This window comes from Prionailurus viverrinus, chromosome B3 (genome assembly GCF_022837055.1).
Source record: "Prionailurus viverrinus isolate Anna chromosome B3, UM_Priviv_1.0, whole genome shotgun sequence".
Classification (NCBI taxonomy): Eukaryota; Metazoa; Chordata; class Mammalia; order Carnivora; family Felidae; genus Prionailurus; species Prionailurus viverrinus.
Genome location: NC_062566.1, coordinates 30,224,875 through 30,248,898, shown reverse-complemented (window position 1 = coordinate 30,248,898; position 24,024 = coordinate 30,224,875). Strand labels below are relative to the sequence as shown.

The 24,024-nt window shown below is 49.7% G+C and overlaps 2 protein-coding genes across 3 annotated transcripts in view; both read right to left on the bottom strand.

The window, feature by feature from the left end:
• Positions 1 to 2,243: 2,243 nt before the first annotated feature.
• LARP6 (La ribonucleoprotein 6, translational regulator) lies at positions 2,244 to 21,677 on the bottom strand. Of its 2 annotated transcripts, XM_047863218.1 has the most exons (3): positions 21,391 to 21,677; positions 8,482 to 8,692; positions 2,244 to 3,769 (listed from the first exon to the last, which is right to left on the bottom strand). In XM_047863218.1, exons 1-3 carry the CDS (start codon positions 21,588 to 21,590, stop codon positions 2,702 to 2,704), a joined length of 1,479 nt encoding a protein of 492 aa, XP_047719174.1. In that variant the 5' UTR covers positions 21,591 to 21,677; the 3' UTR covers positions 2,244 to 2,701. The 2 variants fall into 2 exon arrangements, with proteins under 2 accessions (XP_047719174.1, XP_047719176.1); XM_047863220.1 differs by lacking the exon at positions 8,482 to 8,692 and having other exon boundaries at positions 21,391 to 21,492.
• Positions 10,302 to 24,024, bottom strand: part of THAP10 (THAP domain containing 10) — a 45,524-nt gene continuing 31,801 nt past the window's right edge. The window contains exon 5 of the transcript XR_007153053.1: positions 10,302 to 10,477. The gene's annotated coding sequence lies outside the window, so the exon portion shown is untranslated. The remainder of the gene's footprint in view (positions 10,478 to 24,024) is intronic.

Here is a 24,024-nt window from a genome sequence, read left to right as displayed (position 1 = left end):
GTGGTATTTGGACACGTGTCGCACTAGGATGTTCTGCCAGCCCTTCGATGGGAGGCGTCCAGCAGGCTTTGGGTCCCAAGGTGGAGAAGGAACTGGTTTTCATTAAAAATAATGAAACATCTGTAAAAATACTGTTGGCTGGGTTTCCCAGTCAAGCTATTCAAGAGAGGCCTGCTGTGCTAGCAAACAGGAAGCCCATGCCCCAGCTGAAGGTTTGGCCAGAGACTTAGAGGGGTCAGGTTCATCAGCAGGTGCTCCAGGGCTCCCTGCCACCGTGAGTGGGGGATGGGTGAAGTGCGCCCGGAGCTCCACAAAAAGAAGCCCAAATCCTGAAAAAGAAGGAGAGGAGGGATGCCTCTAAGCCTTCCTCCATCTCTTCCACATTCCTCCTCGTTCCGACAGATCAGGGCTTCTCAGTGCTGCCTGCCCAGTAAAGTCACCCAGGGTGTTTCGAATACCGCTCGTCCCCAGGCGTCACCCCAGGACCAAGGAAATCAGACTGTCTCAGGGTGGACACGGGCAGTTTTGAAAAGCTCTCTAGGTGATTCGAATGTGAGGCCAGGCTTGAGCACTAGAACAATACAAGGAAGGTTGTCTTGGGGGGTGACCGGAGACCCAGGTAAAGACTAACACCTACAAAGTACGTTTCGGTTCATAAAGCACTCTCGCATACAGGCTTTGTTTCAGGAGCGTCTTACTGTCACCCCCTGGTTAGACGGGGGAATCACGAGTCAAGAAGAGAAATGACCTGCTCGAGGTCAGTTATTTACCAAAGAACCACGCCTACAACCCAACTCTGCTGACCTCCAATTCAGGGTTCCTTCCTAAGACCACAGAGGGCAATACTGAGGACAGAAGGCCAAGTTCTTCTGTATTCACATAAAAAGGTGAGGGTGTAGGCATTTTTTTTTAAGCAATCAGGATTGACAGGAGTGAATCTGAAAAACCGAGCGGCTGCTTGTGTGCTGGAGCATAAAGGGGGTGGAATAATCAAAATGTAGCCAGGCCAAGGAGAGGTCGTGAAGCCCAGATGTCCCCATGGCCCACGGGCAGGGAGGGGGCAGCTGGAGGGGAAGGGGCAGGGAGGGGGAGTGGGAGCACAGTGAGGGAGCCGGCCCAGGGAGGGGACTGAGGCTGGGCTGTGGCATTGCCCCGGGGGGTGGGGGGGGGGTGGGGGGGGTGGGGGCTGGGGGTTGGGGGTGGGCCTTTGGGCCACCTACAGCTAACAGCGGTGGAAATGGCAAATCTAAATAACTCCTGGAGGCATTTACCAGTTAACAGGTATTCTGGGACTGAAGGGACACACGGTCCTACCAAGCAGATAATAATCATCTGCTAATTTTTATAAAACGGTGTAATTAAACATATACTCTCCTTTTCCATTTCCACAATGGCCTGAGCTATTATCGTACCTCAGCGGCTTCAGCGTACGACTCGTAGAATAGTTATCTTCCAGGGACACTGGCAGAATAAATGAAAGAACGTGTCTAGCAAAACGCCTAGCACATAGGAGGTGCTGAATAAATACTAGCACCTTCTGTGGTTGCTTCTTTTTTGAACGTGGATGGTGAGGTTCAGGGATGCTGTGTACCATCCGGTGGCTAAGAGTATGGGCTCTGGAGCCAGACTGCTAGGTTCAAGCCAGCTCTACTAACCTAGCCCTTAGGCCCTGGACAAGCTAGTTACCCACCTAAAGTCTGTTTCTTCCGCTGTAAAAAGGGGAGAATATCTGAAAGTTTCTTGCGTGGTTTGGGCGGGGAGGGGGGGGGGATTAAATGAGATAATGCATGGAAAACTCCAAGCATAGCCCCTGGCATCTAATCACCGTTCAATGAGTGTCCACAAAGTTCATTAAACGGCACTTGTCTAAACTCCCCCAAAGGGCAAGTGGATAAGCCAACGCTCAGGTCCAGGCCACTGCTCTTTCTACACCAGAAGCTGCCAGTGACCATGACATTCACCAAGGAAAAGGAGCCAGCCTGGGGACCGTATCCAGCTGCCTCTGCCCGGGTAGGATTCACTGTGACGAAGAGACGTGGTACTCTCATATCTGCACAAACTCTGCCGACCTCTCAGGCTGCCGGAGCCTCAAGGAGAGCCCCAGGGCTGCCCTGGGCAGGACCTCCAAGAGATGCGTCTCCGTTAAGCTCCTCAGGGCCTCCTGACCTACCACCCACAGCCTTGTCAGAGGGGCACAGACTTCTGTCCGACACGATCTAGGACTTCAGAGGCAGGACTCCCAGTCGGATGTTTTATTATTTATTGACTTGACAGGCAATATACATTTGGTCCCATGAGACACCATGCTACCGGCTGAACGAGTTGCCATTACACAACAGAGCTCCTGGGGGTCCTCAGGAAGCTCTTGCGTGGCCAGCCGAGGTCGGCTCAGTCACCGCAGGCAGGAGCTCTGTCCTGAGGAAGAGACCCACCGCCCGACCCGCCCTGGAGGAGCCTCTGTCCCACAGCTCTGCGGAGCCGCAACATTCATACACGTTGGGCATCATCAAAATAAAGGTCATGCTGGTTGTTCTGAACTAGAAGGTGCTCTTAAAACCATGGCGTAGCAGACAACCTATGTACATTACAAATATATAAATTAAGAGGTCTACACGTATACAAAATCTGTCAAAGGGGACCTAATCGCATTCTGTATCATGCCGGGTATCTTGATGGAGCGGGTATTAAAAATAGAAGGTATTTATACACAGGCCCTGCCCCTCTCGTGTCCTCCGTGGAACCCTCTGGTGTTGTCAGGGCCTCTGGGCAACCTCAGCACCCCCACAGGTAACCCATCGGCAGTCTGCATCCTCCGAGACAGCAGGGGACTCGCCCCGGGGCTCTTCTCCTGTGTCCCCATCTCGGCCTGGCGGCGCCTCCGAACCCAGGGGCTGCCGGAGGGAGTGATGCTGCTGTCGGAGGAATAATCCGTGCACTTGCGAAAGATCTCAGGGCTGGCGCTACAGTTCAGCCTCCCTTCCTCGGCCAGAGGGGATTTTCTGGAAACGCCTTTGCGTTGAGCCAAGGGGCTGCTCCAGGGACTGGAGCACGGGGAGGCGTTGGGGCTCAGGAAGAGATTCTGGTGGCCAGCAGGGCTGAGCTTGGTGGTGACCACGTGCCGCCGGCCGGCCATGGGGGACGTGGGGTTGCTCTCGGGGTCGGAGGAGCTGTTGGCAGAAGACTCGTCACCCATGTATTGAAGCTCCTCGACTCTCTTGTTTAGGGACTTGTTCAGGTGGATGCTCGCGGTGGGCTCCTCATCCTGGTTCTTGTCTTTGGGAGGTTTCTTTTTGGGTGGCTTCATCCCAATCAGGACGGCTTTCATGTTCTCCCTGCCCTGAGATTCCGTGACCATGAACTCATGCGCTCTGATGGCCGCCTCCACCTCCTCGAACTCCACGATGGCGCACTCCTGGGTCCCCACCTGGCTGTACCGGCTGCTGACCCTCCGGATGTCAGGGGGCAGCTCCCTCCCCGGCTTGAGGATCCGCACTGATGAGATGACTCCGAAGGTCCCGAAGAGCTTGAGCAGGTGTTCCATCACCTTCTCCTGCACCCTTCCATTCTTCTGGGGCGTGGCCAGGGCCCAGAGCTTGGGGGACAGGTGGAGATCGTAGACCAGGAGCATCTTGCTTGGCAGGTTCTCGTTGGGGAAGAGCGGGACGGGGGTGGTCCTCCTCACCTTCCGGTGGTCCTCATTCAACTCGAGGCTCATCGAGTACTTCAAGGCGTGTGCCGTGGTTCTCCAGTCCCGGGTCAGGTGTTTCACCTGAAGAAGACAAACCAACCTCTGAAATGGTACCTATCGTCTTTGCCCGTCTCGTGTCCTCTATAATCTCCCTCCCCTCCCTCCCTCCCTCCCCATAACACTGGTCACTAGAATCACACCCGCTGTGTGCAGGCATTCAAAAATCTAGTGAGCTCTCCACAATGTCAAGCCAGGCAGCACAGTTTGGAGCAGTGCCGTCCAGCACAACTTTCTGTGGTGATGGGGACCGTCTAGTCCACGCAAGTTTAGAGGTTAAGCCTGTAGGGCCTGGGACAAGGCTGTTAGATACACAAATCCAGAGCCCACCTCCGGCCGGCGGTAAGACCTGACGTTTTCCCACCTCGCGGTGCCTCAACTCCCCCAGCTGTAAAATGGACACGTTTACAGTGCCCGCCTCACAGCGTTGTCGCGAGGAGTGAATGAATAAATCGATACATACGTACCTACATCCAGACACACGTTATGCACAACTTAGAACGGTGTCAAGCTCATGGCGAGTACGCAATAAATATCATGTGCTATCATCATTTCAAACATCACGTGCTATCGTTTTGACAGGGCTCGGAGATTTTTTTTTTTTTTTTCAACGTTTATTTATTTTTGGGACAGAGAGAGACAGAGCATGAACGGGGGAGGGGCAGAGAGAGAGGGAGACACACAATCGGAAGCAGGCTCCAGGCTCTGAGCCATCAGCCCAGAGCCCGACGCGGGGCTCGAACTCACGGACCGCAAGATCGTGACCTGGCTGAAGTCGGACGCTTAACCGACTGCGCCACCCAGGCGCCCCAAAGGAGATTTTTAACATTGAAACGCTTTTCTGAAGTTGTGTTTCTCCGTTTATGCGTTGGATACCCAGAAGGTTCCAAAAGAGCTTTCATATTTCACTGGAATATCTCCTGAAAATGATGTGGACTGTTTCAACTTGGAGTGAAACCCAACTAGGGCCTCAAAGAGAATGATGAAATAGTCCCTCCTTCCCTCCTCCCTAAGTGGAAATTGTGCGTATCAACGCACAGTATATGAAGGCTATATTTATGCTGTAAAACAGTAATTTTCAAGAGGCCCACTTCCGCTGGAGGGAATGCCAGGGAGAATGAGTCATCGCATCCCGCAGGAACTGTGGAGGTGGGTGGGGTGGGTAACCTGAGCCAGGAATGGCGAGATCACCCTGCGTCCATCCTCGGAGGCCAGGCCAACGCAGCCACTCTGCAGAGGAACCCTGAGACCAAACAGGAACTTCCCAGAACTCAATGTGGGAGGCTCCCTAACAGGGCAGTGTCGGGGGGGAACCTCGCAGAGCTCTCAGTACAGGCAGGCTCCTGCAGACAGGGCGCTGTCCGCTCGAGCCTGTGGCCTCTGGGTGACACGGCCCAGATGTGGGCTTAGGGGTGTGGGAACCACAAGTCACCTACACACAGAACCCACGGGCTGATGTCCACGGCACACACCAAGGACAGAAGGTGGGCAGAGGTCCAGGCAAAGGGTCGGACTTCAGGCGAACGGGGCCGATCAGGGCTCCAGAAGGGGTGAGGGTGATGATGGAAGGTCACTGCCAGGTGGTGAGGAAGCTAGGCAGTAGCTCGCTGAGGATGGGACGCCAGGGAGCCTTCTCCAAAGCCAGTGGGGGAGAGGAAGAGGAGCTCCTGCCTCGACCTGGACTCTGAGCCAGGCGTGCTCGAGGGAAGGCCAGTACTGCCCTGCTCCGAGGGCTAGAGAAGCTCGCAGAAGACCACACACGATCGAGAGAGAAGCGGGCTCTAGCAAGCACCCGATATCCCTCCGGAGCCAGGAGCACAGTCCACTGGGAAATCTCCGTGATAGTCCGAACACCCTAGGCCTGTCTGTGAGCCCTTAGAAGGCGTGTCCGGCACCACTCAAGAGGAGGAGCCAGGGAGGTGATACCTTTGTGCAGTCACTAGAACCTGCTAGCATTTTCGGAAACTGCAATTCCCCTGTTCGTCATATGCATTTCCTATGATGATTAGCAGGAAAGCCTTTAGAATGAAAATAGCCTTGGGGGGCGCCCGGGTGGCTCAGCTGGTTAGGCATCCGACTTTGGCTTAGGTCATGATCCCCTGGTTTGTGAGTTCGAGCCCCGCATCGGGCTCTGGGCTGACCACTCAGAGCCTGGAGCCTGCCTGGGGTTCTGTGTCTCCCTCTCTCTCTCCCTGCCCCTCCCCCCGCTCGCACTCTGTCTCGCTCTCTCAAAAATAAATAAACGTTAAAAAAAGTGAGAACGAAAAGGGTCTTTGTTCTCATTTTGAAGGTGTTGGGGAGTCTATGGCTACTGTGCAGCCACTTTTCAACAAAGAAAAGCCCTCGTAAATAGGGCCTCCCAGAGAATGATTCTCTTGGGCCTCCCAGAGAATGATGAAATAGTACCTCCCTAAAATACATATACATCGCTCTTTGTCCCCGTTCTTGGCACGGGGTTGCTGGCACCCGGTACATTCCCAGGTCATAAGAACACTAGGAGTACCGTTTGTTCTGATGAGGCGACTCTGGGTGGGCTTCTGGATGGCTCCTAGTCGACGGCCGGTCACCAGAAAAGACCAAATCGCGGTTAGAAGCTTGCGATTTTCAGAGAAGGGAGAGGGGCAGGAAATTGAGATAATGGTTGATCAAGCCCACATGAGGAAGCCTCCCTGAAAACTCCAATACCTTGGGGTTCAGGGCACTTCCGGATGGAGGATGATGCACCCCAATTCCTCTGGGACAGAAGCTCCTGCTTTCGGGGTCTCGTTCCGGGTATCTCTTCATCTGGCTGTTTGTCTGTATCTGTTATCATATCCTGTATTACACTGGTAAACGTAAGTAAGTGTTGCCCTGAGCTCTGTGAGCTATTCTAGCAAATGATCAAATCCAAAGGGGAGGAGGTCATGGGAACCTCTGATGTGCAGCCACGTTGGACAGAAGCTGTGGGTAACCTAGGTGACTAGCTGTGGGCCTTACCCTGGAGGGCCTGGTGCTGTCTCCAGGTAGACGCAGAACTGCTGGGTGGGGATGCCCTCCCCCCACAGGCACATCTGGCGTCAGCGTGTGCTCGCGGTGTGAGGCAAAGGAGACGCGCAGGAGGAAGGGGAGACTTTTCCACTGCGACACGAAGTGCCCCTTCCCTCCTTCTCCTATACCCTGGTAACTCCTAGTCACCCTCCAAGATCCTCTTTCTTTCTTTTTCTTTCTTTCTTTCTTTTCTTTCTTTCTTTCTTTCTTTCTTTCTTTCTTTCTTTCTTTCATGTTGCTTTATTTTTGAGAGAGACAGAGAGACAGAGTGCGGGCAGGGAAGGGGCCCAGAGAGAGAGGGAGACACAAAATCCGAAGCAGGCTCCAGGCTCTGAGCTGTCAGCACAGAGCCCGTGGCGGGGCTCGAACTCACGATCATGACCGGAGCCCAAGTCGGACGCTCAACCGACGGAGCCACCCAGGCGGCCCCTCCAAGATCCTATTTCAACGTCACCACTTCTGGGAAGGCTTCTCGATGATCCAGGCAGGGTTACTCGCTACTTTGTTCTTTCACTGCCTTTGGTCGTATTGCAATCCTTCACTGATCTCTTGCCTTTCCTGGACTTTGCAAGGGCAGAGAACCCGTTCATGTCATGTATCCTGTGCCTAAGGCAGCACTCAGGGTGCTGTGTGAATAGGTTTGATGAATGAATGAAGGCCAGAGAGCAAGAGGAGAGGGCCGACTCTACCAGCAGGTGAGGCAGAGAACAGCTCCACGGAGAGAAGCTCTCCTCCGGGAATGTCTGACCAAGGGCACAGGCCGCTTGGCTGGGACCCAGCTGTTACACATCCCGTTATGCAACGGGCCATGTGGTGCTTTTCCATTCTGGTAAATACGCTTCCCCCACGGAAGATGCACGGTGCTGGCTCCAGCTAGTCCGTCCACACTTTGAGAAGTAGGGAATTCACGCACAGTCCAGTTGCTGGGTCTGTGCACCGGAGGGACGTGCGGTCTGTGGCCCAGATGGCGGCAAGCATCAGATACCCCACGTCCCCATTGTATAGGTGAGAATGTTGGTCTTACAAACATTGCTGGAGTCTTGAAGGTTCTTCTCCCTGAGTTCTGGGCATTCCTTCTTCCTCTTCCTATTCATTCGACTGGGTAGGTGAAAAGCTTGGGTTTCACATAATTCTAGGCCCAGTAGGTGTCTCTCCAGGCCACAGAGTCCCCGTGTCCTGGCACAGCACCCTCCTGGTCACCCACTTGCCTGGCAAGAGTGCTTGAACTTTACTAAGAGCAAGCACTATCATTTCACAACTGCCACCGGCTGACATTTGTCCCAACACCCAGGCCCCTTTTAATACTTGGGAAGATACTCACTGTCATTTTTTTTTTTTTAATGTTTATTTCTTTTTGAGAGAGAGAGAGAACATAAGCCGGGGAGGGGCAGATTGAGAGGGAGACACAGAATCCGAAGCAGGCTCCAGGCTCTGAGCTGTCGGCACAGAGCCTGATGGGGGGCTTGAACCCATGAACCATGAAATCATAACCTGAGCGGAAGACAGATGCTTTAACTGACTGGGCCACCCAGGCTCCCCCGCGATGTTGCTAATAACGATCCTAAATCTCTACTCTTGATCATGTTTCTCTACGTCAGGGGGCAAAAAATCGCTAGTCGTCAGGTATCCTGTGGGCAAACAAGACTGAGAACTGAAACCCCCAAACACCCCTGAAATCCTGGAGGCAGCGCGTGAGGATGAAGGCTTACCTTTTTGAAAGATGTGAGTAGCTTGACGCTCACATACCCCAGCTTGTTCCTCCTCACGTGCTTTAGCAGGAAGGCGTCCTTCTCCAGGTTTGCATCAGAAAAGTAGAATTCGATCTGATCCACCAGCTTCCTGATCAACTCCTGGTCTGGGGGCTTCCACTCCTGCTCCCCGTCTTCATGCTCGTTCTCGCCCCCACTTGTGGTGGTGCCACTGAGGCCAGAAGGAGACACGGGGCGGGGGGAAGGTTACAGGCTGAACTGCTGTCCCCCTCCCCCCCTCCAAATTTCTTGCGTTGAAGTCCCAAAGCCCTGTATGTCAGGATGTGATCTTACTCGGAAATGGGGCCCTGTAGATGTAATCAGTTAAAGACGAGGTCACACCAGAGCAGGGTGGCCCCAATCCACTACGACCGGCGTCTCATCAAAAGGGGAAATCTGGGCACGCGCACACAAGGAGAACGCCGCGTGAGGATGAAGGTGGAAATGGGGGTGATGAGCAAAGTCCAGGACCGTCAAGGGTGGCCAGCAAACCACCAGAAGCCAGGGGACTGGCCCAGAACAGACCCTCGAGGGGAGTGCATCTTGCTGACACCCGGATTCCCTATTTCCGGCCTCCAGAATGTGAGGCAATACATTCCGTGGTTCTAAGCCACCCAGTTTGTGGTGCAGCTCTAGGAAACTTCACTGGCTCCCACTCGAACTGCGCTCCTCAGAGGCGGTATCACCTGGTGATCACAAGGGGCTAAACTGTGCCCAACGAGCCAAGAAATCAAGCTTTTGTTTTTAAGGTGGACCGAGGGTCACTAAAATAACAACACCGTCTATGAACGTTTCTGTGCTGCTGTGCCATTGACGGGATGCTCTTCACATTCCCTCCTTATTCTTCCCTCCCCACTCCACCCCCCAATCCTGATTTCTGGAAGGTAATTTAGCAGACTCACTAAGAGTCCCAATCCTAGAGGTAGACCATGGGGGTTCGAATCCCGACGCCACCATTTATTAACTGAGTCAACTCAGGCAAGGAACCCCACTCCCTGCCACACCTCAGTTCTGTTATCGTCACTCTCCTGATAGGACTGTTACGAACAGTAAATCAACTAATACGTGGAAATGCTCACGTGAATGCCTGGCACTCCCTGAGAACCGAGTAGGTGATAGGTACATTCATTTGCACCTCACATCTAGGACTGAAGCTCCAATTTTCTGTCCCAAAGCCAGCACACATATCCTTTCCATGTGTCGTCAGGACCCTGCCATGGAATCGGGAAACGATCCCATTCACCAGGGCCTTTCTAAATGAAACCCATACCCACCAGTAGCTCCAGCTGGACAGACTTCCTTCCCCTCTCCCTGAGAATCTTAGGATATGAGAGCAAGCCAAAGAAATCCTGAGCAAAGCTTCTTTAGGCAGGCAAACCTTCCACCAAGGGATTACAAACACTTCAAAACCATAAACATATAGGGACTTTGTGACGATCTGCCTCATAGGTGACACCATTAATTCGAAGCTCTAGAAGGTGGCTTCTTTTTTGTATGTTTAATTACCACATTAAATTATGTACTATCCACTATCATACATATCTTATTCAACGAAAAGGATTGGTTAAAAATCACTTCCAGAGGGGCGCCTGGGTGGCTCCGTCGGTTAAGCATCCGACTTCGGCTCGGGTCATGATCTCACGGTTTGTGAGTTCGAGCCCCGTGTCGGGCTCTGTGCTGACAGCTTGGAGCCTGGAGCCCGTTTCGGATTCTGTCCCTCTCTCTCTCTCTCTCTCTCTCTCTGTCTGTCAAAAATAAATAAATGTTAAAAAAAATTTTTTTTTAATTACTTCCAGAAAAAAAAATTACCACTTTCCTATGTGGCTGCTTGATTTCCAGTAACATGACCATCAGGCCCGGAGTCTCCATTAACACGTTCTGAGTAGGGAGAGCATCTCCTGGGAGGGATGCAGACACCGAGCCACCAACAGCATTCATGGCAGAACGGATTTTCACTCTATTAGAGAAAGTTCACACTCTAAAAAGCAGTTCAACTAGATAAGTTGAATACACCAGATACAATAACTACAAACGCATGGGAAAGTCTGAGCCCCAATGACAAGGATGAGAATACAGAGGAGTTGGGATGAGGTGTATGATAATGACCAGTGAAGAGCTTTGAGTGGACTCAGATATTAGCAAAATGGTCTAACTTACTACAAATCGCAAGTATATCAGAGGTGACCAGACCATCAAAGGCACCCACACACTAGTAAGTCCTACTCCGCAACTAGAGTAGTTGAGGCTATTACAAAAAGTAATCTCATGGGGCACCTGGGTGGCTCAGTTGGTTAAGCAGTGGACTTAAGCTCAGGTCATGATCTCGCAGTCTGTGAGTTCAAGCCCCGCGTGGGGCTCTGTGCTCTCCAGAACCTGGAGTCAGCTTTGAATTCTGTGTCTCCCTCTCTCTCGGCCCCTCCCCTGCTCACACTCTGTCTCTGTCTCTCAAAAACAAATAAATGTTGAAAAAAAAAACAAACAGGATCTATCAGGGCACAGGGAAGTCACAAATCCAATGGAGGGGCTCCTGGGTGGCTCAGTTGGTTAAGCATCCGACTTTGGCTCAGGTCGTGATCTCATAGTTCGTGGGTTTGGGCCCCGTGTGGGGCTCTGTGCTGACAGCTCAGAGCCTGGAGCCTGCTTCGGGTCTCCCTCTCTCCGCCCATTCCCCACTCACGCTTTCTCTGTCTCTCAAAAATAAATAAAATAAATATTTTTTTAAAGTTATCTCATACACAAATAAAACATAATGGAAGGATGGGGATGTAATTTCTCAATTTCTCCAGTGCCCATTCTAGAGCCTCCCATTCTTTCCAAGGTCTGTCATGGGAAGCCTTTACTCCCTGCAGAGGATTCTATGACAAACTTGGTTGAGAAGATGACGTTCATCGAAGCAGACTTGCCCAGACCTCCCTTGGACATGCCTCCCTCCCCACAAGCTTGTTCTATGTGTCTGGGCATCTGCCGAAGCATCCACCACACCCAGGGGCCTTTTCTCCACCTTGGTCCTCTTACCCCTGTGGCAGGATGGGACGCTGTTGACCTCTTTCTTCTCGGTACCTCTCGCCCTGGGCTTCTGTGATTTGTCCTTTTCTGATTCTTCTCCCCATCTAATTGCCCTTTCAGTCTCCTCATTCTGCTCCCATTTCTCCAAGGATCTATCCTTGACCCTTTATCCCCTGGCAACCAATAGGTTTCAGCTGCCGGACAGCACATCCAATTCAAATCTGCCTCTACCTACCCCTCCATCCTTCTCTCATGCCTGAGACCCCATCCTCAATTCCTAGCTGCCTGCCTGATGCTTCCACTTGGACAGCCCATTAAAACTTCAAATCTAGACAGTTTCTGAGCTGACTCAGAACCATTCTGCGAGGTCCTTGCACCCTAAGGACCCCTCACTACATGGGTGCTGTCATCGGCAACTGTATATCTCCAAAGGGGGATCCTGAGAGGCAAGGCCTTTTTGCACATCTGGGAGCACGCTGCCTTCTTTCCTGCTTCGTGCAACAGCCTTTGAATGAGAAAAGACCAGTATCCTTTACGAACATTAAAGAAGTTTATATCTCTTAAATACGAATGTTGGTAACTTTCTGTCAATTACAACCGTCCTGCAAAAACCATGTATCTTTCCTCCCAAACTGCCCCACTGACTACTTTCCCTATTCACTCTTCTCTGCTTTTAGGCTCAAAACCCAAGATGCATCTTTTAGCCCTCTCTTTTTGCCCCCATATCGAGCCAATTATCAAGTGTTGATTTTATTCTGCGGTGTCTCCCATCTGTTCCCTTTTCCATTCCAACTGTCCTCATTACTTCTCCCTTGGACACTATTAATAGCTCATCAAAAATGAATCTTAAACACTAAAGTGAAATAAACAACACAAAGCAAAAGATGAAACAACATAGTGCATAACTTACAAAGAAAGCAACGGATCCCCCCCCCCCCCCGTGCCGCCACCCTCTCCAACTTCACCTCTCCTCCCTAAAGGCAACCTCTAGTCAACCATTTAGTTCTTAGGAGAGTTGCCTTATGGTTCTATAAAATATGCTCATTCTACTCCTCACATGCCAATTTTCAACATTGGGGTCACTCGTCTCCCAAAGCCTCTTTTTCCAATTTTTAAAATTTTATATTATTTTGGTTTTTTTTAATGGCCTTCTAATTGTGTTTTAAAATAATACATTTAAAATTCTGTTCCTTATTCCATCAACATTAAATGATACTTCTCACTTCCTCACTACATACGATAGGTGTGTTCTTTCCCTCTCCTTCCATTTCCAACCTTTCAAATTCTCCCAGATGTACCTTTATGTTATTTTGTCATGGTCCATATTTACATTCTACTCTGTAACTAATATTCCAAGTTTTGTCTATAGATACTAAAAGTAGAAAGTTAATCAGTTGTGTTTACCTTTATGATGGTACAAACACTGATCTGTGCAGGGTGGAGGCATTTGCCAAGATTGCATTTCTTTCTTAAAGTCCTGTTAGTTGACCACCTGGATTGATCCTCTATAACTCTTTTTTTTAAAATTTTTTTTAACATGTATTCATTTTTGAGAGTGAGAGAGACAGAGTGTGATTTGGGAGGGGCAGAGAGAGTGGGAGACACAGAATCCAAAGCAGGCTCCAGGCTCTGAGCTGTCAGCACACAGCTCGATGCAGGGCTCAAACTCACAGACTGTGAGATCACCACCTGAGCTGAAATGGGATGCTTGACTGAGCCCACCAGGTGCCCCAATCCTCTATGACTCTTACCCTCTTTTTCGTATTGACCTCGTTGTCTTTGTCTTTGATTTACATTGCAAGAGATTTTCTGACATTACCTTCTAATCATTTTTGATGAATTGTTTAATTTCAGGAATTATGTATTCTCCAAGAACTCTTTTATGTTTTCAAACTGCTCCTTTTTAAAAGCATCCTGTTCTTATTTTGTGGATGCAGTCTTTTAAATTCCCTCTTGGGGCACTCTCCAGAGTCTACATTTTTAAAAGTCTCTTTGTTTTAAATTTTTTTTAATGTTTATTATTTATTATTGAGAGAGAGAGAGAGAGAGAGAGACAGAGAGAGAGAGACAGAGCACAAGCAGGGGAGGGTTAGAGAGAGGGAGACACAGAATCCGAAGCAGGCTCTAGGCTCTGAGCTGTCAGCACAGAGCCCGATGCGGGGCTGGAACTCACAAACTGCCAGATCATGACCTGAGCCGAAGTCGGACGCTCAACCGACTGAGCCACCCAGGCGCCCCCAAAGTCTCTTTGTTTCCAACAGCATCACCTCTATATCTTCTGGGATCAGTTTTTCACTTAATTTCATGTAATTGGTTTTCTTCATGTGATTGGTAAACAATTCACCTTTTCTTTATTCAAAATCTGTTTAAATAAACTTGTTATAGGATAATTTCACATTTATAGAAAAATGGTGAAAAGAGTGCAGAGAGTCCCCATGTATCCCACATCAGGCTTCTTCTGTTATTAATATCTTGTGTTACTACAAAGCATTTAACGAACTAATACGAATACATTATTATTAGCTAACGTCCATACCTTATTCAGATTTCCTTAGTTTCTACCTAGTGGCCTGTTTCTCCTTCAGGATCCCATCCAGGATACTAGATTCCAAGTAGTCGTTGTGTCTCCCAGGCTTCTCCTGGCTGACACAGTTTCTCGGGCTTTCCTTATTTTTGATAACCTTGACTGTGCTGAGAAGTACTGGTCAGATATACTGTAGACAGCTCTGCATTTGGGATTTATCTGATATATTTTTTTTAGGATTAGATGGTGGGTATGGCTTTTAGGGAAGAGAAGCACCGAGGTAAACTTCCATTCTCATCACAGGTTATCAAGGGGACTATCAACATACCTGATCACTGTGGACGGTGACCCTGGCTGCGGTAGTGTTATTTTGTGTCTCCCCTGTGAAGTTACTGCTCCCCCCTCTCTTTCCATACTGTGCACTTTGGAAGGGAGTCACTGTATACAGTCCACACTTAAGAGGTGGGGAGTTCTGCTCCGTGGCTATTCATTTCGAAGAGTGAAGGGAGGTCTGGGTTGCTTTTTCTTGGCGGGTCCATATCGGTTCCCTCCACAGCTGTATACTCTGATTTTCTTCCTAGCTGGTTCTATATCCATGGATGGCACATGCCAACTGGAAGGCTTCCCTTTAGGGTGCATAGGCAGGGAGTGATTAAATAGGGGCTTTATATGGAGAAGGAGTTACTCTGCAGGTACAAGCTCTACCTTAGCAACCCCAGATCATGAGCTGATTCGTTCGGCGCCTTTAGAAAATAACCTTGTTTCTTCCTTTCCTCCTTGCACGTAAACGGTGATGTTGGTTGCTCCTTTTTATGGTCAGGCAGAGAGGTAAGGCAATTGTTCTAAAGGAAGAATTTAAATTACCTCTTGGATATCAACATCCTTTTTAATCCCTGCATCCTTCACATATTTCCTAACCAGAACCTTTCTAGGGTTCTGTCTTCCCACCTCCCGCCATCTCCCTCTGCTTCCACTCTTGCTGTATTTTGGGTTAAGCCTCTTCCACTCTGTGCCTTATTACATGTTCTGAAGAACCGCTATGTCCCTGCTCTACTCTAATACTAATACTAATGTTTTCTATTCTATTAAATAAAATCCAAAGTCTTTAGCCCTTTATTCAGATTCATTTAGAATCTGGCTGTAAGCAGCTTCCAAAGGTATTTTTGTCTATTTCCCTTCAGATCCTTTGCTCTAAAATAAAAGCATGTAAAAGATTCACAGATCTCTGTGCCACCAGGTTTCTGGACTCTGTCCCTTTGGGCATACTGTTCCATCTCCTTAAACATCTTGCCTTATCTCTCAGGTCCAAATCCCTGTCATACATCAAGCCCCATCTCAAAGCAACTCTCTCAGGAAGCAAATCATTTCAACTTCTCCTAACCCTTGCCTGTACTTGTATCGGAGCTACCGTGTGCATATCTTATTAGTGCCCTTGAACCGTATCAGTGTCCTTCATTCTGGCACGAACCGACATAGTAGGAATTTACAAAGTATTACCAGTGTAAAGCGAATCGTTTCTGTAAGGGCAAATCTGCAGGATTCTTTGAGACAGGAAGTATGGTTACCGGTGAATAAGCCATTAGTGGTCTTTCAAGAGGACTTTGAAAAAAAGTTTTACGTTTACAGTCTTGTTTCCTTTTAAATAAACCATTGTAAATTAGGAGTACTGACGTGTTCTTTTTTTGTAACGGTAAACTTGCTAGAAATTAAAGTAAAGGGTAGAAATGAGGAGGTACACTTCAAAACAGATGATGGGGCTCCACAGATCAGCATTGAAATATTAATCATATTGGGGCGCCTGGGTGGCGCAGTCGGTTAAGCGTCCGACTTCAGCCAGGTCACGATCTCGCGGTCCGTGAGTTCGAGCCCCGCGTCGGGCTCTGGGCTGATGGCTCAGAGCCTGGAGCCTGTTTCCGATTCTGTGTCTCCCTCTCTCTCTCTGCCCCTCGCCCGTTCATGCTCTGTCTCTCTCTGTCCCAAAAATAAATAAACGTTGAAAAAAAAATAAAAATAAAATATTAAAAAAAGAAATATTAATCATATTTACAGATGATCTAGGGAAATAAGTACAACATAAATCTCCAGGGCTGCCTTTCTCATAAAATCTCAAGATAATCTGGAGATATTAATTAAGTGGTTATTCAAATGACACCTTATGAATAAAAATATCCAAAATAAAACGGGGGAATAGTGAGCTCCTCACTATAGCTTTCCGTACAGCAAAGATTTCTTGGATTCATCACCTATCTTTGCAGATGGTCTAGTCGAGTATGGTGCTTTGGCCACCAATACCAAGAAAATGGCGGACAACAAGAAGGAAGATATTGAACAAAAAGGAGCAACCTTTTGACTTGCCTTTAGGAAAAGATAACGAGGCAGAAAAGGTTCAAAAGGTAAACAAAATTGATGGTGCAATATAAAAACACAAGGACAGATTCCAAAAAGAAAGGTTTTTCATAGAGACAAGTTGGAAACATACACGGGAATGTGTCCAAGTTCGGAAAAGGCAGTATGGGAACAATTATATTTTGGATGCCACTAGCAGAGGCCCCATGCTATGTCTGGGTGGCCAATGGGTTCTTTGTTATTACAGACATCATGACCTTCTTCTCTAACCCTGTCTTCTGCCATGCTCTTCTGGAATCTTCCTAGCGCCTGCAAAAGGAGTGCAACCAGTGGACGTCTCTGCAGGTCTAAATGGTTTGCGGTGTGAAGCAGAAATGTTTACATTGTATTTAGTTCCACATCTGGTACACAGTTGGCATTAATAAATGGAGCCTTTCATTATCATCATCCAGAGCAGAGAAAAGATAGCTCGTGCAATGTCCCAGAAACATCCCGAAGAGAAAGGAGCCTAGATGTTTCTGTCTGTTAAATGAAGGTGTGCTTCAGTGATTGTATTCTTCATGCTAATATTTAGTATTATAGTCGTAAATCATTTTTACACATTGGAAGACACAGCAAACAAATAAATATGTGAATGTTATTCGGAATCAAGATTGTCAGTGTAAAAAAAAATAAAAGTAAATCAAAAACCCTATTATGTTAAATATGAATTGGAATTATCAACATTAAGTTATTTTCTAAAATGCATTTCCCAGCTCTATGGAAAGGGTCTAAAACCAGTGTTGCCCCACTAGAAATTAGCACTCTTAATTCCAGGTCTTGGTTTCTAAATACCCTCCTGCTAGTATTTGAAAAATACTAGCCACAAGGATTCCTGTGGAAATGGCTGGGTCCCATGACCAGAATAGGAAAAGTACCAAGTATAAGCCCAGAATATCTAGCAAGAGAAAACAAGAAAGTGCTCAGAAACGAAAGGGCGTGTTCCAAAAGGCTATCCTGAAGCCAACCTGAAGGGGTCTCCCTACTTAATCAAGGACATTTTGAACATCAAAAAGAATGAATGTAACTAATTTTCAAAAAGCAAATAAAAATCGATGAATCGAGGAGAGCCCCAAAGGAGGGCTCTAATTTACAATATTTGACATGACTATTACAGCCACTCCTCTCTTTGAAAGCTGGTCATTAAGCATTTATGTTGCCTCATTAGGAGGGACACTTGTTCAATCCCAGATGATGAGCAAGGCTCTCTGATACAGAAAAATGCCAGTTAATAAGTGAACAAAGGCTAATAAAATTAGAAAATCACCAATTGGTAATTCCTGAGGAGTTGACTCTCAGGCAAGGATCAGTAGATGGTAAAACCATTAGGTGAAGGGCACTGGTGAAAGAATATTCACAGGAACCCCCATATCACTTGTTCCTTGCAAAAGAAGAGACACTGCATCACAATGGAGAGATCAAGTGGTCTCTGAGTCAAGCAGTCAAATTAGAGCATCACTTTGGTGACAGCCACCTGAGGTGAATGCAACAAAAAGTCCGTGGCATTGCCTATGAGGTGCTCTTGCCAAAACGTTTAATCCAAATTGAACCAAGCCCTTAGCCTAACTTCCAGTTTACAGGAAACACAGGGTACAAAGGAGCAAGTTAGGGGCACCCGGTGGCTCCGTCGGTTGAGCGTCCAACTTCAGCTCAGGTCACGATCTCGCAGTTTGTGAGTTCGAGCCCCGCATCGGGCTCTGTGCTGACAGCTCGGAGCCTGGAGCCTGCTTCGGATCCTGTGTCTGCCTCTCTCTCTGCCCCTCCCCCACTCATGCTCTCTCTCGGTCTCAAAAATAAATAAATATTTAAAAAAACAAACAAACAAAGGAGCAAGTTAAACAGATGATGACACCGTAATCAGGCCAATTCAAACTGGGAAACATTCAATGAGACATCTGGCCTCTTATTTCAAAATAGCAATGCGTTAAAAAAAAAAATGTGAATGTTCTAGATGAGAAGATTCTGAAGGGACATAATAGGCAAATGCCATTCCCTGGATCGGATTCTGGTTGGAGGGCAAAAAGGAATATCTATAAAATGCAGTGTGGGACGACTCAGAGGACACCCAAATAAGGAACTTGGTTGTTGGATCATTTTAGGGATTACACTAAAGAATCCCTGTTAATTCTCTTCCTTGCAATAATAGCATTATGGATACTATGTCATTATTAAGAGCTCCAAAATAAAGTGCTTAGGGTATAGTAAGTCTTGTGTATAACTTGTTTTCAAATGGTTCTGAGAAATCCATACATATGTCCATCAAACAAATATGGCAAAATATTACTAACTTATATCTAGATGGTGGATATCTGAATGCTCACCGTTACTACTCTTTCACATTGTATGTTTGAAATCTTTATTTCCCAAAGGTGACAATAAAAAGAAAGACACCGTTTAGCGAGCAAGACGTGGGAAGAAGGCTAAAGAGCACTTTTCTCATTTCTGCTATTGCTTGTACCCCAGGGAAAAACCTAGTATTGGGCTAAGTACTGGCGGTGTAGAGAGGACTAAGGCAAGGTCACTGCCTTGAAGGATCTCCGTTTGGTGGAAGAAAAACACACAAATATTTCAACCCGACGGTGTGATGCAATCATAGAGACGTACATTCATTCAACAAATATTCCGAAGCACTCGCTACATGCTGGGTGCTGAGGATACACTGAGAACAAGGCAAGCTTGGTCCCTGAATTCAGGATGTCCACATTCTTGGGAAGGAGACAGAATTATACAGTTACAACGAGGCAAGTGCTAGGTACAAAACGTGCAGAGTGCTATGGCAACAGCAACAGGGAGGGCAGGAAACAAACAGCTTTGTGAGGGGGGGGTTAGGGGTAGTGGGAATGAAGCAGTGAGGTTTTAAGGCGGACTAGAGATCAATGAATCAACCAATCAACCAAGCAATCGATCAGAGCCCCAGAGGAGGGAGTGCAAAGGTAGGTAGACACGAAACTGCACCCTGTGTTCAGGGACCCAGATGGGTTAGTGCTGCGGGAGTATGAATGGCTAACACAGGCAGGGAAAGAAACAATGGGCCAAGGGTGGTGGTAAACCTGGGTGCTAAATCTCTAGGAACAGCTTTAGGAACCTGGGCTTTCTCCTGCAGACTTTAGAAGCCAAGAAGTATCCACACAGAGTGGGGGGGAGCAGGGGAGGGAATGCTGTGCCAGGCTAGCCCAAACAGGGGGCAGCACGGATACTGTTCTTGGCTACATTCTCCTGCTCTGGACGTCTGCCTGCTGGGCTCTGTCGGCTCCACCGCCCTAAAGAGCCCCCCAGGGGTTTTCTAGTGTCAACTCTCTGCCAGTGGGCAGCAAGAAACGCTTCAAACTGAATGCTCCATGAGACTCCAAGTCCCTGGAGCTGGGAGCGAAGGGAGGCTCTGGAGGGAGAGTGGTGGGGTGGGGGTGGGGGTGGGGGTGGGCGTAGGAAGCCCACCCAATGAGGATCACTTCTCCTAGATTTCCACAGAGGGATCTTTCCTAGATCTCTCAAAACTTAGTCCCCTAGTATAGGGGACAGCTCTTTGCCAGAGTCACAGGCAAATCAAATCAGAAGGGATCAGCCACTCTGAGCGATTTTATGTAACTTCTGCAATTGTTTGACTAGGTGACTGCCTTCCCTTCAAGACTGAGATGTCAGTGACTGTGGAGTCATCATTTTTATACTCTCAATACTCAGCACGGAGCTGAGTGAATGAGTGAATGAATCAAGCTTTACAGTATACAGAGTTCTGCTATGTCGACTGTGGCTACTGTGTCATCTGCTGTGGCTCAGCTTTCCTACTCTCACCTGCTGGGCTGGCCTTTCCTCCTCCTCCAATACCTCTGTCTCCACGGAACCACCCGGAATCTCTGGGTGCCTAAATCCAGACCCCTTCCGCTGCAGAGGGGTCAAGCCAGTGACGGGGAATGGCTCTGGACCCAGTATCCTCACGCCCTTCAGTTGAGTCCTCTGCCAGTGAAGTAAAGCTATGCCTGCCAGGGAATCATCCTGCAGAACCCTGAGAGCTAAGAGGCATGGGCACAGGAACCCAGAAGAAAGAGGGCTCTTACGAAGTGCCTGTTGGCATTTCCCAGAATTTGCAAGTTCCACCACTGCGCTACTCTGGTATCCACGGATACTCCATACTGTACGTCCTTTCAATATCGGGAGGGATATTGAATATCGGGGGGGGGGGGAACCCACAGACCTGAAAGCCGTGGGCGTTAGTGGACATAGGTCCGAGGTCTCCGGCTGTTGACAAGAGCTCAAGGCCCACTGGCACCGTTAGACAGGTGGCCTACAACAGCCATAACAGCTCCAGACTACCCATCGTTCAGGAACCCAACAACAAGGCAGCAAGATGATGATGCAAGCATGGGAGTCAGGTGGGGGAGGCTGCCTGAAAATGGGAATCCCCGGCCCTCGAGAAGGCGAGCAGCAAGCCTTGAGCTGATTCCAAATCCGAGCAGGAGAGCTCGCTACACCGTGGAATCACTCCTCGGATCCCCCAGCAGCAAGTGTCAGCTGGGCCTGGCCTGCCCCCACCCATTCGGACTGATAAACAGGGCGATAATGGCAGTGAGGGCCCTCCTCTCCAGGGGAGGTGGGCCACTCTCGGAGGGTTAGGGGGGAGACGGGACCGAACCAGGCTTTTTGGAGGGTCCCGGGTGAGCGCACGCAACGAGAGCCTCCTCCGGGGGAGGAGGAGATGGCTAGGGTGGCCCGGGAAGGACTTCCTCCCGGGTCCCAGGGCATGCCGACGTCCAGGCCCCTGAGACCCCCGCCGCCAGCGCCAGGAACCCCGGCGGGGGCGGGTGACAGCTGCGGAGCGGGGCCCCCACAGCCGCCGAAAGCAGGTTCCGCCCGGGTGGGACGCCCCGCGCCGGCGGCCCCGCCGCGGCCGACTCGAGCCGCTCGGCCCGCGGAGTTGTCCCCGCGTCCCCCGCTCGGCCGGGCCGCGCCCCCGCGCCTACCTGTGCCCGCGGCTCGGCTCCTCCTCGCTGGCGCTGCCCCAGCCGGGGCTCAGGTACCGAGCCGGGTCCCCCGCGCCGCGCGCCTCGGTCCCCTCCTCCTCGTCCTCCGGCTCCTCCACGTCCTCGGCCTCCTGGATGGCGACGCGGATCTGCACCGCGGGCTCGGGCCCGGGCAGCGCCTCCTCGCCCGCCTGGGCCATGGCTCGCGGACCGGCCGGGAATGCGGCGCCGCCGGTCCCCGCGCCGCGAGGCCGAGCCAGCCGGGCGGCGGCGACTGCGGCGAGGGGGCGGGGGCGCTGCGAGCGCGCCCGGGAGGGGACGGGGGTCGCGGCGCCCCGCCCCGCGGCGCCGCCGCCGCCGCTCCGGCCGCCAAGCCGCGCGCCAGAGCGGGCGGGGCCGCGACTGGGGAGGGCGACTTCCTCCGCTGTCCCCGCGCAGCGCACGTCCCGGAAAGATGCGCTGGACCCCGGCTCCTCCAGCGAGCGCCCGCTGCTCCCTCCTCCCACGCGTCGGGGCCCCGGAGAGGGGAGACGGGAGGGCGCAGCGCCTCTGACTTGTCAGTGTGGGGATGACTTCTGGGGGTGGCAGGCACGGACAGCACCTTAAGGGGCTTCTGTGCCTCCCGGGGTCTCCCCCACCGACCGACATCTCCACCATTAGTCCCCTTGCTACAACCACCCTGGACTGTGCGCCCTGTGAGGTCACACACTTGGTTCCTGCCGTGCCCTATACCACTGGTTCTCAAAGTGTGGTCCCCAGACCTGCAGCCCCAGCCTCACCCGGGACCTTGTCAGAAACGCACCTGCTCGGGCCCAATCAGGTCTCCCGAATCAGGATCTACGATTCTGAACTTCGTGTTGTAACAAGCCTTCCAAGTACCGCCAAAGTTCACTGAAGTTTGAAAGCCACTGCCCTGTAGTGCTTCTTAGAATATACCCTGCATATAATAAGCACTCAAATACTGTTGAACAAATAAAGGGAGCTATTGAAATGCCAGTATGTTCGAAAAGCCTGTTCACATTCAGCTGTGAATGAGTTCCATAGCAACCCTGCAAATGTGACCCAGAAACTAGGGACAGAAGCATCGACATAAATACACTCTGAATGTGCTTTCATGAAGCTCTTAATTTACCTTCTTAAACATAATTTATTATATTAATTTGCCAAACTAGGGCTCCGAAAGAACAGACCCCTGGAGCAATACGTTTTGATAAGGGGAAGCAGATCAGAGAGGCTCAAGAAATGGGATCTCTTGGAAGGCACTCTCCTTGTAAAGGAACACCATGCACCGGGCCCTTGGTATCTGGGCTGGGGCCAGGAGAGACCCGGGGGCGGGGGGTGTGTGTGGCAAGGACAGCCCGTCTCTGTAAGGTTTGACTAGAATCTGCGTCCCTTTCTTTGTCAGATCTCTCTTTTGATTGAAGGGGCCATAGAGTGAGTTAAGGGAAGGAAGAGAGAGACCCTTGGTGTCCGTCCCAGGATGGCTCAGAGCCTGTGTCTGAGCTATGGGGAGGGAAGAGACAAGAAGTGGAGAGGATCTGCTCTAAGCTAGCAGCGCCTCCTGTCAAGACTGTAAAGCTTATAGAACCTCTGTATACCTGGTCCACTCTCATCAGGATCAGGAGAAGATTTGCAGCCCTCTCCACACCTCCTATTTTGATAACCTTAGTTCCTGATTTTCACAAACCAATACGCATTATTTCATTTAAACCCTCCTGTGTGGTGAAGACAGCAAGGATTATTATCCTTACCCACAATAATGGCTCATATTTGTACCAGGTTCTACAGTGTATGATGAACTCATTCATACCTATCTCAGAGCTCCCGATTGTCTGAGCCTAAGAGTCCCCTGGGGAATGTTCTGAAAACACGGACTCCTAGGCTCCTATAACTTTAACAACTGGCAGCTGGTGGGTGAATCTGGTCTGCAGAAGTGTTTTATTTGGTTGGGGTTGAGAAAAAAATAAATGGCATCGATACGCCCTTAGGTTCAAATATATCTGCCTATGCTGTCTCTGATATTATTTATTTCTGACTCCTCAGAAAAGAATTCTGAATCCAGAAGGGATGTCAGACATCATCCAGCCTTGAACTCCTCCTTTTAGGGAATGGGTACCCCCAAGTGTACAAACCTTCTCTCCACTGAGAGAAGAACCATATACCACACACACACACACACACACACACACACACACACACACACCTTGGAATATATCATGAATTGAATGCAAAACTTGCATAGGACTTTTAAAGCAACTTCACATAATTTTCTCATATGTAGTAGCTGGCTTAGCATGATGCCTGGGGGAGGGAAAGACAGACACCCCCATCCATATTAGGGATAGTGCTTCACGGGAGGAGTCCAATTCAGTCACTATTCAGATGAGGATAGTGAGTTCTAATGAAGCTCATGGGTATTTATTATATGCTTAAGCAAATGATTCAATGAATAAATTTATTAATGAGAGAAGGACCTCTTCCATTCTATTACGGCGCCTGTTCTGTCCAGCAGAAAGCCCTGCATCTAGAAATGTTTGTTGATTTGATTTGACTTGTCCTAACCACACACCCATCATTTGTGCCACTGGTGAAGGAATTTTTTAGGTGCCCTTCTCATTTCTAGCTCCTTCCTTT